This window comes from Melospiza melodia, chromosome 11, assembly GCF_035770615.1.
Source record: "Melospiza melodia melodia isolate bMelMel2 chromosome 11, bMelMel2.pri, whole genome shotgun sequence".
Lineage (NCBI taxonomy): Eukaryota > Metazoa > Chordata > Aves > Passeriformes > Passerellidae > Melospiza > Melospiza melodia.
In genome coordinates this window covers 5,426,044-5,444,317 of record NC_086204.1, presented here as the reverse complement: position 1 = coordinate 5,444,317, position 18,274 = coordinate 5,426,044, and the positions used below count along the sequence as shown (strand labels likewise).

Below are 18,274 nucleotides of genomic sequence, written 5' to 3'. Positions count from 1 at the left end.
TTCAACACATTTAAAAATTGGATTTATCTTGAGGGAAGTACTGCAGCCCCCTTGTTGGTACCTCTTAAGACACTTTTTGATGACTGTTGTTGACTGGAAAACTTTGATGCCAGTGAAGGAGCTGGTATCCCATATCCAGCACAAACTGAACTGTAAAGCTCTGGGTTTCTTTCTATCCCTGTATTACTAAAGAAAACTGAATCATGACAGCAACAAAGCCTGTGAAGTCTTTCTTGATGTGCAGTGTGGGAATAAAGGGTAGAGGCTCTCAGCAGGCCACATGAGAGCTGTGCTCCAGGACTGGGGCATGGAGCCTAAACCTGTCCTATGTGTGAGTGCTGCTCAGAGCTGAGCCTGATGGACGCTCCTGGGCAGACATGTGAGGCACTCCTGGGCACTGCACAGCTGAGCCAATTGCTGGGCTCACAGAACATCCCAAACCACATCTGTAGAAGGTTTGCAGGGTTTGGCCTAGGACTCTGCTGCTTGCCAGCTGTGGAGGCCACTGGTGAACTTTCAGGCAGCTGCAGTTCAGCCCAAGACTTGCACTTCAGTTAGTCTTTTATTTCTGCAGTGGTGTAGCAGGACTTCCCCTCTGCCACAGAAGATCTTATCTGTTCCATCAGCTGGTGCAACAGCTCAGGGCATCTTCCCCCCTTGCAGCAATGTGCTAATTGGTGAGATAACCCAAGATAGCTGTACTGTAGTGAATTATCTCTGGTACCCGGGAGGTCGAATTCCCAGCTGACCACAAACATCTTGCCTTGAGAGCAGATTGAAGGGAGATAAGCCTTGACTGACAGACATTTTACTTTACAAACTATAAAAGCTACACAAAACTTTGATAAAGGAGAAGTCTTTTGCATATTCCTTGGAAATGTGTGAGGACCTCTCCTCAAGGTTTGGGAGCTGGCCCTGAGTTACTCTTCTGGAAATTGTGTTGAGTTCCATCTCTTGCAGCCCTTGGGGACCATATCCTTGTGCCAGCTCCCAGGCAGTGGGGAAGGCCAGCAGCTGTGGGGGCACAGCAGGGGCTGTGCTTTCTGTGCTTCTCTCCCAGTACCCTTGTCCATAGCAGCTTCCCAAGGTGAAGTGCCTCCTCCTGCTTTGCTCATGGACAGTTTTTCCTGCTCTGCTCACACAGTGAGCTTCCTCTGCCTGTATCACAGACTGCAGAATAGAAATGCCTCCAGTGACATGTGCACCATTTACCTGGCCAGGGATGGCAGCAGGCTGCTGCAGGTGCACTGTGACATGAGCACTGACAGAGGCAGGGGGACACTGAGTGGGGCTCTGCTCCTCTTCCTGCTTTTTGATCAATGTAATAATGTGGACATGATACAAATGTTAGTTGAGGCTCCTTTCTCTCTGCTGCACCCCTGTGTTTCAGCTCCTTCCTGAATGCAGTAGCATGTCTCAGGGAGGGCAGTGGCTGCTGGTGTGGTTATGTCTGTGTACAGTCAGTGCAGTTCAGCTGATGCCTCTTGGTGTTCTCATTGCTACTGCTGTGAGCATCCACCTCAGCTCTGGCCACACAGGAGCTGCTGAGTGACCCAAAGGAATCTGAAGGCAAAGGCATGGATGTCTTGAGGTGGGGAGTGTGTGTGAATGTGGAGCAGTGAGGTCTGAGGTTCTCTGATAGCAATCTCCCTAAACAACCGGAGAAAAATATTAGCTTTTTCACCTTTCAGTGATAAGCAATTTTTTTTTCCACTGAAATAAATTGTTGTGTGTTACTGTCATGCCCCTCTGATCTTGGTGAAGTTTAGAGACCCAAATGCATTGTGGATCTTGTCTAAATTTGTTTTGTCTAAGTGTTCAGATCATGCTCAGATTTGTGGGAAGTAAAGTAAACTGTAAAATTTGTAAAATTAGGTATTTGTCCCAATGCTTATGTGCAGCCAGAAAATGCAGTGTGTGAATCAGAGAATCCAGGATTAAATAGGGCAAAGTTTTGGAGCAAGAGTCTTTAAATGTTCTGGGAAAAATAATATTGCAGCACAGCCAGTCTTGTGCTGGTTAAGGTTGTTTGTTTCTTCTGATATTTCTGTCTCTTACCAGAAACTGAGATAAGACAGCATAAACTTGGCAAATTGTCACGAAGCCTCAAGCAGAGAAGGAGGAGGCAGGAAATAGCTGATTTTACCAAAATGGTCATGGGGTGAGAGTCTAAGACTGCAAAGGTGAACAGGCTTCCTACTTTAAAGAGTAATTGTCTTTTATTTCTGGGTCTTGACAAGCTGTACAACCTCACAAGCAGCAGCTCCATCTGCTATGAGCTCCATGTGGATTTGTGGGCAGCCAGAGAATCTGTCTGTGAGTTCCTCCAGGTTGCCTCAAGCAGGGAGAGATCCAGGCTGTCAATGGGGAATTGCAGAGGCAGTGCTGGTGGGGAGGGTCTGGTTCTGGTGCTGTCTTTGCACAGGGAAGCAAATGCTGGCACCTGGGTATTTGTCTTGCCAGTAGAGTGGGAGCTCCTTAGGTCAGGATGGATCAGATGTGGTTCTCTTTGAGGAGAAAAGCTCAGGGAGACTGAGGAGAGTGTGTCCATGTGCTCCTGTCTCATGCTGAACACAGGAGAAGGAGTTGCTTGTTCATGGGGAAGAGAGGGCTCTGTGACCCAGGGAAATGCCTGAAAAGGCACGTTGGGAAGTTTCTATGAAAAACTGATGGGGCAGCAGCTTCTGGGGCTTCCCAGCTAAGAGGAAATAAAAGCGTTTTTTATCCAGATGGGAGTTTGCTCAACAGCAGTGCTGGCTTCTACCACTGGTAAATCCTTGTTGTGTCCATAGTCTTCCATTTATGCTTTAATACCCTCTTGCCATGAGGTTTGTATTTTTAATTGGGAGGATCCACCCCTCTAATAAAGATTTAGAGGTCTGTGGGCACAGCTATCCTGTGCTGTGGCTTTCCTCTGCCAGGCCTGCTGTGTCCCACCTGAAGGGTGGATAAGCCCTCAGGCTGAGCAGCTGTAGTAACTTAACTGTCTGTGTCTTTGATCTCTTCTTTTACGGGATGCAAGGACCCACCACAGTGGCTGGAAGTTCACAACATGGGAAGGGGACAATGATGTGGCTCTCAGCAGCTGTGCCCTGACACACCACAGTGCATGGTGGCACAAGAACTCCACCTGGCCAGGCTCAATGGGAAGCACGAGGAGAGCAATCACAGTGAGGTGAGCAGCAGAGCTGGTGTGATGATTATCTCTCCATAACCTGGAGAAAACAAACACACAGAGCTGTGTTCCCTTCCTGTCTTTCCTTGGAGCAGGAGGGATTGCCCTCCAACTCATTTCATTAGAAAGCAAAATGATTAATAACAAAACTTACAACTCTTACTCTTTCCTCCCTGGATCCAGAGGACCTGAGCTCATGGTTCCCTGCTTCTTGTGGGCAGAGATCCTTGAGGTGGAGCTGTCTTGGTTTCTGAGGGGAACACCTAAAGGAGCACTCACGAGGAACCACACTGGATGCTTGCTCACTGTCTGATGTAGCCTTTCCCTTGGGTTTTATTGCACACCTTGGGGTACATCTCACTGTACAGGCTTAATTTGGATTCAAGGTGGCTCAGTCCTGTTTTGTTCCAAGCTAGACAGAGGTTTGATCTATATTAATAGTGTCTGAATGACTGATTAGAGTTAAAGTCTCTGGTTATTGGAGGGTTAAATGGTATTTGAGGTGGGCAGTGGTAGACTCCTAGCACCTGGTCTGGGCACTTTAGTAAGAGAAATGTCTTGGTCTTTTCCCAGGGTGTGAACTGGGAGTCATGGAAAGGACATGAATTCTCCATCTCTTTTATCTGTCCTCAGTCTTCCAGTAATGAGCCAGTCCTGGGGAGGAGGAAGAAGTCTTTATCAGAGAAGAGGAAAAAGATTAGGGCTTAAATAGAACTCTGCAGAACAACCCAAAGATAATGTTTCAGTATTTCTTAACAAAGTTTGATTCAGACAGCTTTCTCCAATGCAAAGGAGACAAAGCTGACCAATGTGCACCCAGGGACATCTGGATCTGCAGGCCAACCTGCTAGCAGCCTCTGGAGCTCCTGGAGGGTGATGTTCCAGATTCTGGGAGGGGGCTTGTGGGGGATCCTGCTTGAAGATACTCTGGTTGGCTAAGCATGACAAGCACCTGCTTGATGCAATACATGCAACTTCTATGGACTTTATGTCAAACAGGCCTTAACACATGTTGTTCTTTCTGGAGCCTGGGCTGCAGACTCCTCTTAATTCTGTCCTTCTCTGGAGCCATCCACTTCAGACTTCCAAAAATAAATTTGAACCTACTAACAAATAATAGCCCCCTAATTCACATCAGAGTGAACTCTTCTGAGACTTATCACCTCTCCCTGTTTTGGTCTGCAGTTCTCATTATCTGGGCACATTCCCTATTCTTCCTGCAGAACTGGGTTTTGGGAAACACTGCTGGCCAGGCCCATTAACCCATGTGTTTTCTGCAGACTGGGTTCCTCAGCCCCCAGTATCACATCTCTGCTGGTTAAAATCTTGTGTCATTTTTCCCAGCCCAAAGAAAATACAAAGGAGATGTGCAGTAGATTGATGTTCAGTCTCCAGGATGAGGCCCAGAACAGAGTGAATGTGAGGTCCACTCTCCTCTAGGCTCTGCTCTCTGTACTGCTTGCTTACAGACAACTAACCAAATTCCCTATGTGACTGTTCCATTTGCTGCCTTTTGCTTTTTCATCAGCAGTGTGGCAGGTAGTGATGCTGAAATGATAACACTTGTCATCCACCTCTAAAATGAGCATCCCTTGGAGTTAAACTAATCCTGTGTGCCCCAGTGCATGGTTTCACATTTGACTGCCTTTTACATTTTTTTTTTCACTCACAGCCATAAAAGGTGAGGGTTCTTAGTTTTGTTGTTGGTTTTTTTGGGTTTTTTGTTGTTGTTGTTGTTGTTTGTTTTTTTTTCCTGAGAAGATATTAAAGTTCTGGACAGCCAGCTCCAGCCAGGGAAGAAGTATGAGCTAACCAAATGCTGCTTGCTCAAAGGCTTCCTTGTCTGGGCACACTGGGACATGGTTGTCCCATGTCTTGATGGCTTTTTCTATTCCAGTGCTAAGCTGAGTAATACATTTTAAAGAATCCTTCCCAGACTTTGCAGAAAGTAATAACATCACAAATAAAGGAGGTCTTAAATATTTCTGTCTTCCTTGCTTTGGATGGTAGAATTGTTTTTCTTCCTATTTAAGCATTTTGCATGAAATGGAAGCATTACCCAGGCCTGGAGTGGGACTTCGCAGATTAGGTCTTTGGGGTCTGCTCCAAAACCAAAAACCAAATCCAAAAAAAAAAAAAAAAAAAAGGGGATTGTGCTCTCTTTGTGACTTGCTTTGTGAAGTGCTTAACTGACCTGTGCTTGCTAGGACCTGGCTGAGGAGAGCCAGCCAGAGCGCTGTGTCTCAAAGGTGAGGACTAAATTCTTCACAGTACTTTCAGGGCTGTGCCTCTTAGGTGGGCAGGTAACTCATCTGAGCTGTGTTAGGCTATCCAAGCCCTGGTTTGAGGGAAGGAGGAGACTAATGGTGAGAGGAGTGGAAAGGAAAGTTGCACTTGAAGTGTTTTGCAGGCTCTGTGCTAAGAGCCCGAGAGAAGGACATGGGAAAGCATTGAGGGCTCTTTACTGTGAAGTGTTTTCTCCCTGTTGCCCACTTGTCTGTAGGCAAGGACAGATTTCAGTTTGTTATTCAGTTAAAGGGCTCAGTGAAGTCATCAGGAAGGTGGCTGAGAGGGAGAGGAGGACTAATCTCACAGACAGCCACTCTAAAAGGAAGCGTATGCTCTAAAAAACAGCAGGCATGATTGTTACCTGTGACTTTTTCCGGTGCAGCAGCAAAACATAATCCCATCCGAAAGCTGAATCCCCCCTGGGAGCAGGGAGTATTCTTTGTGGTTTAAGTTTTGTTTTTGAGCTAAAGGCACATAAGGCACCTTATTTGCAGTTTGTGAGGGGTGTCTGTTGGCACTTGTAATGCTCCTCTCTCACCAGGAAGGGCAAAGTGAGATCTGCTGGAAAAGCGCTGCAGAAAGTAAATATTCCCGAACAGCCACAGGATGGCATCATCTCTTCAGGCAGGAGAGACTTCCCGGTATCCAGCTGGCCTCTGCTGGAGGGAAAGGACCTTTTTGGGGTTAACTAGAGCCTGTGCTACAGCCCGGGAGGCTGGGACTGCTCAGATAATGCAGTTTGTTTGCCTTGAGGGACTGGCTGTTCTGGTTTTGAGGCTCAGGATGGTTGGGGTAGTGCCATAAAAATGTCATATCCCTTTGCTACCCTTGTTTTGCCATAATATGTGGCCCTGTAACAGTGATGTTGGAGGGCCAACACATTCTGAAAACCTCTGCCTTGCTCTGAGATCACCTAAAAGTTTATATACTGATTTGCAACACATCTAGGGCAGAATTTGAATCCCATAAGGATCCTCACTGCTTTGGCATTGCTGTGTTGATGAGGATTGTCCTGTAGCTGGGTCCTACCAGCCAGGACCTACCTGTTGTGATATATCTGCTGTTTTCTGGGACCACAGAGAAATGTTTTCACCCAGAGAAATGTATTCCCCGATTAAGAGGAGGGAGAGGATGCCTCTTCCCAAAGATACTGTGTTTCTGTGTTGTTGTGATTTGGAGAGAAGCCTGAAGTGTCTTCCTGTGCTGGACACTTGGCTGGAAAGCAGTGCAGTTACTTTTGGTCACTGCTCTGTGCTTTGTAGGCTGAATAAATAGTGGAATGGTCAGTGAGGATCCAATTTTTCCACCATAGAGCGATTTAATGGGCATTTTTGCTTCCCTTCAATCTTAAGGCTGCTCCAGGATGCTAAACTTCACCTCAGCCACTGCATATCTCTAACCTAGGACCCTGGAACTATCCTTTCCCCGTGCAGCCCAGGCTACCCAAGAACACCTTGCCTTAAATCCAGTGTCTAACGTCTGGAGAGAAGCAAGAAGCTCCTTTTTGCTCCAGGAAGTGTGCCTCTGCCATTTCTAGCTGCTCATCTGTGCTCCTGCACTCCTCTTTCCCCAGCCTCTTCCGGAGCCTCAGCTTTGTGGGCAAGGGCCAGCTTGGTGCCTCATCCAGATTAGCAGCAGGTTTTTATTTTTTATTTTTATCATGGAGGCAGAGCTCCATGGTGTAGGATTTGGAAAAGCTCTGCCCAGCAGGCTTGCAGACACCATGAAATATTTGTCTGATCAAAACCAACTGGGGTTAACTAGTTCTGTGCTGCTGATCCTCTGTAAGAAAAAACAAACCTACAGCCCACCTCCCACAGCACAAACCTTTTGTTCTTCCCACTACTTCTTGCCCTTGGGTAGAGCAGCTTGGCTGTGCTCATTAACAAAGCAAGGCCATTAACTTGATTAAGTTAAGCTGTTTCTTAAAAAAAAAAATCTCTAAGCTGCACAGCTGGCTGCAGGCAGACACTGCACAGCCTCTGCTCTGAGCTCTCCCTGTGTCTTATCTACAGCCAGGACACAGGTACAAGAAAGATTTCCCCATAAAAATAAACACATGACCAAGAGATGGAAATACAGTGTTTGTTTGCAGTTTAAGAGTAATTTATTTTTCGTTTAAAAAAAAATTGCACAAGATTTGTTTTGTTGTTGTTCTCTGTTGCATGGACTTGTTCAGGAAAATGGAAGGTTGATACTGAAATGCAGCTGTGGGGGGCAGGGCTGGGGTGTCTGGAGAGCAGGGACCGTGCATTGGAGTTTCTGTACTGTGCATCTCTGCCCCCTTGGTAATGTGGGTGCTGCAGGGTTCCAGCTGCCCAGGTGGTGGACAACAGGTTCCAGTGCACCTCAGGCTTTGCTGCTCTTTTGCTTTTTCCTCCAGAAGCAGCTGATTCAGTGGATGGTTTGGCCCAAACAGCAGACACCAAGGAAGCCAGCCCTGTTCTTTAGGGAGTGTGGAGGCTCAGACCATCCACTGGTTGGATGGATCAGGGCAGGGTTGTATCCTGGTCCCTCCCTGCCCAGCCCGGGGTGGCTTGAATGATGACTTTGGGGAGCCCTTGAAACTCAGACCTAGCTCTGAACTCCCCAAAGCCTGGATCTGGAGATGTGTGTGATCCACAGCTCACATTTTCCTGGCAGTTCTCTGGTTCTTGCAGGAATTGGTAGCCTTCACTTGAAGAGTTACTTGCTGTGCTTTCTGGAGAAAAGCCTTCCTGCAGGAAGCCCTGCAAAGCCTCCACACCAGGCAGGCTGTGCTCACTGCCTCAGTGCCCCTGCTTGTTTGGCTGAACCTCTGGCCTCCCACCGTGTTTCCCTTTACTCTGATTTTTTTTTTTTGATTCCTCCAGGCAGCACCACCCTGCCTCCAGGGCTGCTCCTGCCTCTGGATCACAGCACCTGCATGGGCTCCTCTGGCCACCTGGTGAGCGTGGAGGCAGGAGGGCTGAGAAAAGCACTTGGATGGGGAAAGGAGGGAAGGAAGAAGGCATAATACAAGTGCAGTGCTATTTCTAGCCAGTTCTAGGATCTTGGCTAGACTGGGAGCTTGGGACAGAGATCAGAGCTATTTCTCCATTTCCTAGCATGACATGTGGCAAATCCTAATTTTTATACCATTATATGTTGCTTCCTGTTTTGGAGCAGAAGGGAGTCACTAATTTCAATGGTGACAAAGCAAACTGGAAAATAAGGCACATATGGGGTCCATTTAAAGGGCTGTGTGAGGAGGAGCCCAGCCGCATGGCTGTTCCCAGCACAAACCCTGTGACAACATGCAGCCAAACCCTGTGACATGATGTGGCCATCACAGCCCTGCCTGCATTGGACAGAACAGCCTGTGCTGGGACTGGGTGGCACAAACAGCTGCTTCCAGCTGGTGGCTTTGTCCTCCAAGTGAGGGGAAGGTGGCATCACCCTTGCCTGGGCTGGAAGCAGCTGTGCCCAGCAGCTCCGTCCAGGCTTGCCCACGTGGGTTTGGCTGCTTGTTTCCCAGATGCCTGGCTCTGGCTGGCAGCTCTGGGCTGCTCCAGCAGCTTAAGAACTGCAAGAAAATGGAAGGAAGACATCCAGTGTACAGACAGGGCAAAACCCAGATGTGATGAGGCTTCTCATCACACACATGCATCCCTCAATGGAAAAAGAGACTGAGGAGACAGAGCCTGGTGGGGCAGAGTGGGGAGCACAGGAGACTCCCAGCTCAAGGGATATAGGATGGGAACACAAGCCAGGGTGGGGCAGGGGGGAAGCAGAGCAGGGATGAGAGCTGTGTGTGGTCCTGTTAGCTGCTGTGCCCAGCTGAACCATCTTTCCAGAACATGAGGACAGAGAGAGGTGCATGGTCTGCCTGTATAATGTATCCTGTGTAAGGGATGGCTGCACATGGAATTTACTTTGCTTCTACAGCACATTCAAAATCCCAGAGCTGGTCAGTCTGACAGGCATCCAGAAATGTTCAGTGCAGCACGCAGAGCTGGCATCAGCTGGGGCAGTACCTGCTCATGGGTCTGTGTGTCTGACACATGGCACAAGGGCTGCAGGGAGAGGTGATGGCTGAGTGTGCCAGGAAACCATGTCCGCTGCTTCAATACTGCTTCCATGTCCCTGGCCCTGCTCCAGAGGGGCCTTTGGTCCTGCTCTTCTTTAGTAGTCATTCAATAAATAACTCTAATGCCCATAGCAAAGCTTTTACACAGCCTCAGGTTGTGTTTCTGCTCTTGCAGTAGCATGGTGAGCTCTTTAATTGCAAGTTTGTACAAAAGAGTCTTTCAAGGAAGGTGTTTTCTTAAGTGCTGGTGCAAAAGGGCTGGTCTGGCAGCCTCCTCCCTCCTGCCTGCCTCTAGCCTAGATGGCAAGGTATCCTTCTGCTGTGCTGCCTTAGCATGGTGTCTGAGGTCTCTAAGGTTGTGCTGAGGGCATCTAGCTTCAGGTGCTCACAGGAGACTTTGGTTTGGTGGCCTGGTAGATGGCACATCTTTGAGCTGTGGGGTAACTCAGCCTTGAGCCCATAAAGCAAGCTGGGTTTGGACGGAGCCTGGACAGTGAAGCTGTGCCACCCCCACGGCAGGGCAAGCAAAGGAGGTGTGGCTGTGCCTGCTTCACTCACAGCAGTCTGTGCTGTGCAGGGGGAACATGCAGGTGGGTGAGCATTGTCCTGTGCACCCCTGTGTGTGTGCTGGCAGCTGAGTGCAGAGGGAGAGCCTGGCACACCCGTCACTGTGTGCCAGCCCCACGGGTGTGCACTGTGCTTGTGGCAGGAGGGACACAGGACCTGGAGGCAGGTCACCCTTGTGTGCTCACCTGTCTTTGCAGGGGTCTGTGCCCCGGGGCATGCTGTCATGGTGGGGGAGAAGAGGCTTGCACAGCCTGTGCCTTGTTCCCTGCTGGCCCTTCAGCATGCTGGGGTCAGCCTCTGTCGAAAGTCACCACAAAGTGGCAGCAGCTTTGGTATCTCCTTGCCCCTCCTGGTGCACAGGTGAAAGGAATGGTGGCATCTCAGAGGAGAGGACCTGAACACCCTCCTGTCTGCTAGATGGGCAAGGAGGGTCTCTTGTCCAGCAAGAGCAGCTTGGGCTGAGCTGAAATCCACAGGTCCTCCTCATCCTGCTTCTTCTTCTTCTTCTTTTTCTTCTTGTTTCTGTCAGCATGCAGCTGCCCATTGCTGCTGGAGCCACCTTTCCCTGTGCTTCCTCCCCTCCTTCTGCAGAAGCAGCAGTGGCAGCAGATGAAAATGAAGGCCAGGAGGACAACAAAGGGCAGACCCAGGAGCACGGCCAGGCAGACGGTGTTGAAGATGCCTTCCTCATGCTTGGTACGGATGAGCTCCAAGATGGAATTAAAGAAAGAGCTGATCTTCTGCTGCATGTCAGCTCCTGAGTAGGCTGCCTGTGCTGCTCCCTCTGCTTGAAAGGCACCTTGAGATATGCTCAGCTCCTGTAAGCAGCTAGTGGGCTCCACAAGAGTCCTTGGATGGTGCCTGCAGAGACAAGAAACCAGGTGGATCAGGTGCCTGCTGCCTCAGCAGTTTTCTCCATGGAGCTGCCAGAAGCCTCAGCAGGGTAAGATGTCTCCTGCCTTTGAGGGACCTGGAGCCATGGGGGATGGACCGTGCTGCCTGCTATGTCCCTTTGGGTGTCTTCATCTGAGAAACACAGCCTCCTATCTCCTGGGGTTTGTTCTTGATTGTGGGGATGGGTGAGGAGGGCTTTAGGCATCCTTACTTACCTAGGAATTTAGCCAAGCACAAATCCTGCCCCTTTGGATTTACACATCAGCCCTGGCTGAGCTATCACAGCATGGAGCTCTTATTAGCTCTTTGTAGGGCTTGTTTTGTAGCAGATGAAATACTGTCTGCAGGAGAAGCTCTCGTGTCTAGGAAAGGACTTGCCTGATGCAGACCAGTGACCATTGTGGAGACACAGTACTGCCACAGGAGCCAGGACTGCACATGTCACATGTCCCTCCTTATTCCCAATCCTGGGACAGGGTACCTTTGGCCAGGCTCAGGGCCCATGGTCTGGGATGGGCAGCACAGAGGCAGGGTCTGTTCCTGCTGCCCTGGCACCCTGGGCACTGCCAGCAGGTTTGGGGTGGGGGCTGTGGCTGAACCCCCTGTGTTTTGGATGAAGACTGTGGTCAGTGAGACTCACAGGTGGTGGAGCCCAGTGAGCAGCCCTGCACCCACAGCTCCAGGTACCCAGGGCTGGCCACAAACGCAGCAGCAGGGGAGGATAAAGGTTGGCTGGGGTGGAGGAGTTGCTGCTGCTGTGCCTCACCTGGGAATTGCTCCAAGGGTTTGGGTAGGGCTGAGAAGCATTTCTGTGGCTTGACGTAAGGTTTTCCTCTTCCCTCAGGGAGGGAGAGGTGCTGCTGAGTGCCAGGGCTCTGAGGGAAGCCCTCCTGCAGGGGCAGGGAGCTGCTGCCTCTGCTCACATCTTTCTTCCCCTCCTGCGGCCAGGCAAAGCATCTGAGCTGAGCAGGGGCCTTTGTGCTGCGAGTTTGCAGTTCTGGTTCAACACAGGGGTCACTAAATCAGAGCTTGTACAGATGAAGAGCTGGCAGGGGCAGTATCAGGCTCCAACACCCTATTTCACCCTTGCCCAGCAGTGTCTTTGCCAGCCTTTGGGATTCAAACCCTGCAGCCTCTTGAGGGAATGCTTAAATCCCCACATGCCCAGGAGGGGAAACTGAGGCATGGTAAAAGGGAAACCAAAAAACTTGAGAGGTACAGCCTGAACACCAAAGATGTCCTACAAGGGTTGCTCCATCTGTCCCCTGTAACTCCTCATCTTTTCTTCTGGCAGCTCTCACAGACCTTGGGGACTTTGAGGGAGGGACAGGAAAGGAACCCAGGCTGGTTTTGGCTGAATCCTCCTTGTCTGCAGCACTGCCCTTCCTTGCTTTGCATCTCACTTATTCCTTGTTTGGGATGTGCTAAGGGATGCTCTCTTGTAGGGAGAGTTTTAGGATTCTCCAGCTAGCACCACTGTGCTTCCTCTGCCTCACTGTGCCATTACACCCCAGTCCTAAAGGAAGAACCAAGCCACCAGCCTCACCCAAAAAAGCCACAGGTCCCACCCAACCCTAACCACAGCTCTTGTGATGCTGCTTGGGCAGGAACTCCTGGGCAGCCCCCCAAAAAGCAGCTCCCAAGGGAAAACCTGCCTTCCAAAATGCTGTCCTGGGGCCTCCAGAAGTGTACTGGTTTCACTGGTGTCCCCTGGCTGCCGGCATTCAGACCTGACTGCCAGGACCTCAGGAGCTGAATCCCTCAGCATAGATGCCAAACTCTCCATTTGGGATTCCACAAGTGCTCAGATTCTGTTAAAAATAAGGGGTTTATCCATGTCCCTCAGAAACAGACTGACCACTGTGGATTCATTGTTTTGATTTTCATGAGCACACAGCTGAGCTGGCCTCAGTTAGCTGGTGGTTTCTCTTTTGAACATGAATTTCTCTGGGTGCCTTTCTAAAAAATTCTCATTTGAGATTTACTGAATAAAATGCAGTGCTCTGGAAGGTGGTTTTGGCTTTGGCTGGAAGAAGTTTATTAGGATTATTGTTAATACTACTATTATTACTGGATTTTGGTCCAGTCTACTGCATCAAAACTGGCTGTTCCTCACATTCCCTCATTCCAGTATCCAACAGAGGACAGCAATATCATCAATATCCCCACCTGAGAAATCACAGGCTACCACTCAGAGACTCAAATCTCATACAACCTCTGCCTAGCCCCTGCCTGGAGCCAACTGGGAGCATCCCAGATCTGCTTTTGCTCACAGGGGAGATAAGTGAGAGCCATTCTTAAGGCCTGCTCCCTGTCCTGACCTTCATCTTCACTTAGGTCTTTTTTGGGGGGCAGCTGTAGTAAAGGTTACACTGCAACATAAATAAACAGAGCAGCTTTTCTTCAGTGTAATCACCCATGTGATGCAGGTTTGCCAATTATCCCTAAGTATCTTGACAGCTCATTATCCAGGCAGGAATCCAGGATGCCTGTGATACACTGGACTCCAAAAAAATAAGTAAAAAACCCATACAATCTCCAAACAACAACTGCCTTAATTTCAGACAAAACAGGATGTACACTTTTATTCCTGCACTGAACTGCTTTATATTTATTGCCTCTAAACTTCTGGGTAGGGAAGGAGGGCTGGAACTTCCTTTTAAACTTGTAATTAATTGTTTGCAGAGGAAAAAAGAATGGGGAGATAAAAAAAAATAAAGGAAAGCCCTTTGATATGTTTCCACTTGAAACTGGAGCTGGATGCACTGCAGAGGCCCTGGCTGATTGTCACTGCTGGGGACATGTGGCCACCCTGGGCAAGCTGGATGTGCTTCCCTTGGAAGGGGAAGGTGGAGGTACCTGCCCCTGCCCTGACCAAGCAGCACCCAAATCCCAGGGCCATCTTCCAGCATGGCCATGCAGCTGGTTTTCAAATGCCTTTTCTCTCTGGTGTGTGCATTGCTTTTTGTTTTGTAGATGAAGGGATGCCTGTGTGCTAAATAATGGGATTCTTCAGTTTCATATAAAAAAAAAATGGGAGGGGAGGGGAAAGTAAAAAAAACGGATGTGTTTGGAGGCAGCAACTCCAAGGGCAGAGGGGTTACCCAAGGCCACCCATTGCCAGCTGAAAACCTGAGAGCACCATGAGGAGCTGCATTTAGGAATATCCATGCTGCTGCTCAATTTGGTGTGACATCTCCCCTTGGAGATGAACATGCTGTGGTCCAGGATGGCTGTGAACTGCTTGCTGCAAGCATGTGGAGCTGCCATTGGGAGGCCAGCTGAATTTTTTGGGTCAAGATATGGGACCAAAAAACAGGGCCAGGGAGGTACTGGGAGACAGGGCTGTGTCTCAGAGAGGGCTGTGAAGCATCCTGCTAAATGAGCTCTTTGTTTTTGGTGCTGGCAGAGCCAGAGGAAAGCTGACATGGAAACTGGCCTGGGAACTGCTGTGGCCAGGAATGGATGGCTCCAGCTGATGGCAGGTCTGCACGACAGGGCTTCGTGCCACTTGTGTAAGTTTCAATCAACATTGCACATCCAGCATGAGGTTCTTTAATCCACACTGGCTTCGAAAGAGCTGGTTTGCAAGGGTGGGGAGCATCTGCCACTCCTCTGCAGTTATGGGAGGCCGTGGGTGGAGAACAAGGTCCTTTTGAGGGACGGCTTGCGATGGCACCACAAACTGTTGGTGTGTAGGGCTTGCCTGGCTGAGCTGGAGAGGTAAAGGCTGCCAGCCTGTGCATGGGGAAACCAAAACAGAGGGGGTTGCCTTGGCAATGCTGGCTTGTCCACATCCTGTGCACTGCAGAGCAACCGCAGTGACTGGGGATGGAGGTAGAGTTTGCAGAAAAGCTGCACTTTACTGGAACTGCTGTGCTGTGTCACTGTGGCAGAGGGGACAGAGCTGGAGGTGTTTAGCCAGTTAAGTTCCTTAGGCCCAACCCTCAACAAGCTCTTAAGTCTTCATGAAGTTTCCTCCAACCTAACAAAGCTCAACCTGCTCCTCTCAGCTGAGATGCCGCCTGACTCAGGCAGGAGTGCTCTAAGGGGCTCCCTGCATCCACAGTGAGAGCAGCAGCTCTGGGGGGAACAGACCTGTGGGGTGTGCCCCAAGTATTTCTGGATTATTTCAACACTCCTGTGCTCTGTGGCCAGCTGCAACTCAGGACTTGTGGAGGTGACATGAAATCAACTGACCTACAGCCACCCCCACTTCCTTCAAACAGAAGAGAACACACTTGGTGCAGCTGATGCTAAGGAGCGCAAAGCAGGAATCACATTATTAAACAACCATTTCCGTCTGTTACTGGCTTTATGTCAGCTTTATACCAACTTTCCACTGCAGTGACAGCTCTGGTTCAGGCAGGGAGAGGCTAATTTTTGTTACAGCCTCTGAGCTCCCTGATCCACCCAGCAGGGACACAGCTATGCTGTCACACAGTGGCACCTATTTTCCCCGCTTGCACCTGCAGACTTAAAGGAAAACTGGATGAAACCTGACACCGAGGGTGAGCAGTTTCCTTAGCAGGGATTGCACGTTGCTGTTTCGGAAATGGTGACTAAGAAGGGTTTTGCCGCCGGTCTCGCAGAACTCGCAGCAGGCTACAGAGACCTTCCTCAAACGTGAAAGACAAACACCAAAAGCCACCACCCAGCAAACACGAGAAGCCGAAGCTTCTTCTCTTTCCCACCACCATCAAGCCTTCCTCCCAGAAGCTACGCATAAATGCTTTCATTCCCTAAAGGGAGTGATTTGGAAAACTACTGATATGGATGTTGGATAACAGGGTTAAAGTGAAACTATTTTGCAAGCTGCTGCCTGGAGCCCACTCGTCATCGCCGTCTGCACAAGCGCGGCTGCCATCGGCCCCGGGATCACCGAGACTGTGGCCATAAGATCAGTTCTGAGTTCAGATATCATCCCTGGATGCACCGGGAGCTCCTCGGAGCCATCCTGGGCTCCTCCAAACTACGGACCGGGCAGTGCTGCCGGTCCGGGCGGGCAGAGCCCCCAGCCACGGCCCTCCCTGGGCTCCATCACTTGTGGCTTTGGTTACAGGAGGCTCAGGGGGCTGCCGGAGAAACACTGGATGCCCCATCCCTGACACTGTTCAGGGTCAGGCTGGACGGTGCTTGGACCAGCCTGGTCTAGCGGAGGGTGTTCCTGCTCATGGCAGGGGTTGGAATGAGGTGTCCCTAAAGTTCCTTCCAGTCAAACCGCTCTAGGATCCCATGCTGTTCAAAGCCACAGTGGTTTTGCGCGCAGCCCCAAGAGCCCGGCGCCAGGCAGGCTGTCCCGGACATACGGCCCCGGAGAGCTGATTGTGCTCATCGCTCTTTCCCCAGTCCCCGTTCTCACCCCCTCTCCCCGGGCTGCGCGAAGCAGATGATGTGGCCTTTTAAAAAAATAACTAAAAAGCGAGAAAAGCCCTGGATTTGACTAATACAGCGCCCAGGACAAAGCCCAGCCCCGGGATCGCCCTCCCGGGTACTCCCCGGACCCCCGACCTACCTCAGCGCCGCGGCCCCGTCCCGCCCGCTCGTCCCGCCGGCGTGAGGCGGCTCCGGGCAATGGGCCGGGCCCGCCCGCCGCCTCCGCCCCCGGCCCGGCCCCCGGCCCGCCCGGCCCACCTGGGCTCCCCCGCCCTCGGCCGAGCCCTAACTGAGGGACACGCACACACCCACACACTCTGAGGGAGTTAGGCTGGGAGAGAGGCGGCCACGGGGCACAAAGCAGCCCCGGACTGCGCTGGGGAAAGGGAGGGAGCCGAGTGTGTGGCTCGGCGGGCTTTGGTGCAGCCAAGAAGGGTTTTTGGGAGACAGCAGGCAGGGCTTCGGGGCAGTGATGCCGCTGCTGTGGTGAGAGGGCAGGGCAGAACTCCAGCTCCCCAAAAGCAGTGCCAGGAGTACCAGCCTGCACCCCTTCACACTGCCAGCCTGCTGCCTCTCACCTGCACCCAGCACGCCATCAGCACCACCCTGAGTGCTGTCACTCCTGCCCTGCCATCACACCCACCCTCTGTCCCTGTGGCCAGGCAGGGGTGATGGAGCATCCCAGGGATTGCCCGAGGTGATGCAGCATCCAGGAGCATTGTGGCTGCTGTACAGCCGTGGATAATGATGGATACTTCAACCTGGCTGTGCAGGGTTTAGTGGTGGCCTTGGCATTCCTGGGTTAAAGGTTGGACTTGATGACCTGAGAGGCTTTTTTGACTTAAATGATTCTCTGATTCAATATTTTCAAGCTGTGATCCCAGTTCCATTGGGATTGCCACCCCCACCCTTCACTTGCTACTTTCTCTCCCACTTATTTCTTTTTTAACACCGTGGCAGTGATACTCAGAAATTGCTGAATCCCATCTACTTTCCAGTCCTGGGCTCTACGGCTTCCACACAGTGTTGTGATGCTGACAGCTGGGCAAGCTGCAACTAGAAAAATGTTCTGCTGGAATTTTTCTGGTTGGACTGAGTCCTTTTGCATTGCAAAATCCCCACATTTGCCCTCCTTGCCCTCCTTCATGCTCCAGAGCCAGTGGCTTTACTGCTTCAGCCTTGGTGCTGATTTGTGGAACTGGGCTAGCCAGGGCTATCTGACCCTTCAGGGCTCCCGGAAAACAGCCTCACGCTCCCAGTGCTGTGACTTGGCAGCACCAGGAGCAATGCAGTTCTGGGAATAGGCAGGAAGGGGGATGGAGGAAAGCTGGCTGCCAGCCTCTGCTGCCCTCCCGCTGCCTTCACCCTAGTGCTGGAGTTGGAGAGGTGAGGGATCCTCAGAAACACACATTGTAGGCTACAGCTTGTGCTAAGTGCCTCCTCATAGCCTTGGGGAAGGTGTTTATGTCCTGTGGGAAACACCAAGGGCTTTTTCCCTAAGGATTTGCTGCTTAGTGCCAGGAACTTTTCCCTTGGTTTTATGCTGGAGGATGAAGACTCCTGGGCTTTGCATCATGTGCTTACTGCATCCCAGTTTCTCATATCCTGACTTATTCCATCCCATCTGTCCATGTCCCAGCTCACCCCATCCTATTTCTCCCTTGTTCCCTGACCCTGTCCCAGCTCTTCTCCCTCACTGAGCTGCATTCCCTCTTTTGGGGTACCAAATCCCCCTATGAAAACACCCATCCCAACTCACACAGAAGCACCTGGCTGCTGGCAGTCACCTGAGGGGTACCTGACCACTCTACTGCACCAGAGAGCACAATGCCATCTTTGAGCCCCCTCTAACAGGATTGACTGAAAACATTTATTATCAGAGCTCTCAGAGGGTGAGATATCTGAAAGCATTAGGCTCAAGGGTG

General features: G+C 50.7%; 1 protein-coding gene across 1 annotated transcript; it reads right to left on the bottom strand.

Annotated features, from left to right (window-relative positions):
* Positions 1-7,541: 7,541 nt before the first annotated feature.
* Positions 7,542-16,534, bottom strand: KIAA0040 (KIAA0040 ortholog). Its single transcript, XM_063165416.1, has 2 exons — positions 16,489-16,534; positions 7,542-10,940 (listed from the first exon to the last, which is right to left on the bottom strand). The coding sequence occupies exon 2, from the start codon at positions 10,826-10,828 to the stop codon at positions 10,493-10,495; it is 336 nt and encodes a 111-aa protein (XP_063021486.1). The 5' UTR covers positions 10,829-10,940; positions 16,489-16,534; the 3' UTR covers positions 7,542-10,492.
* Between the last annotated feature and the right edge of the window lie 1,740 nt (positions 16,535-18,274).

Coding starts and splice junctions, on each gene's coding strand:
- KIAA0040 (XM_063165416.1), bottom strand. CDS start 10,828: ATGCAGCAGAAGATCAGCTCTTTCTTTAATTCCATCTTGGAGCTCATC.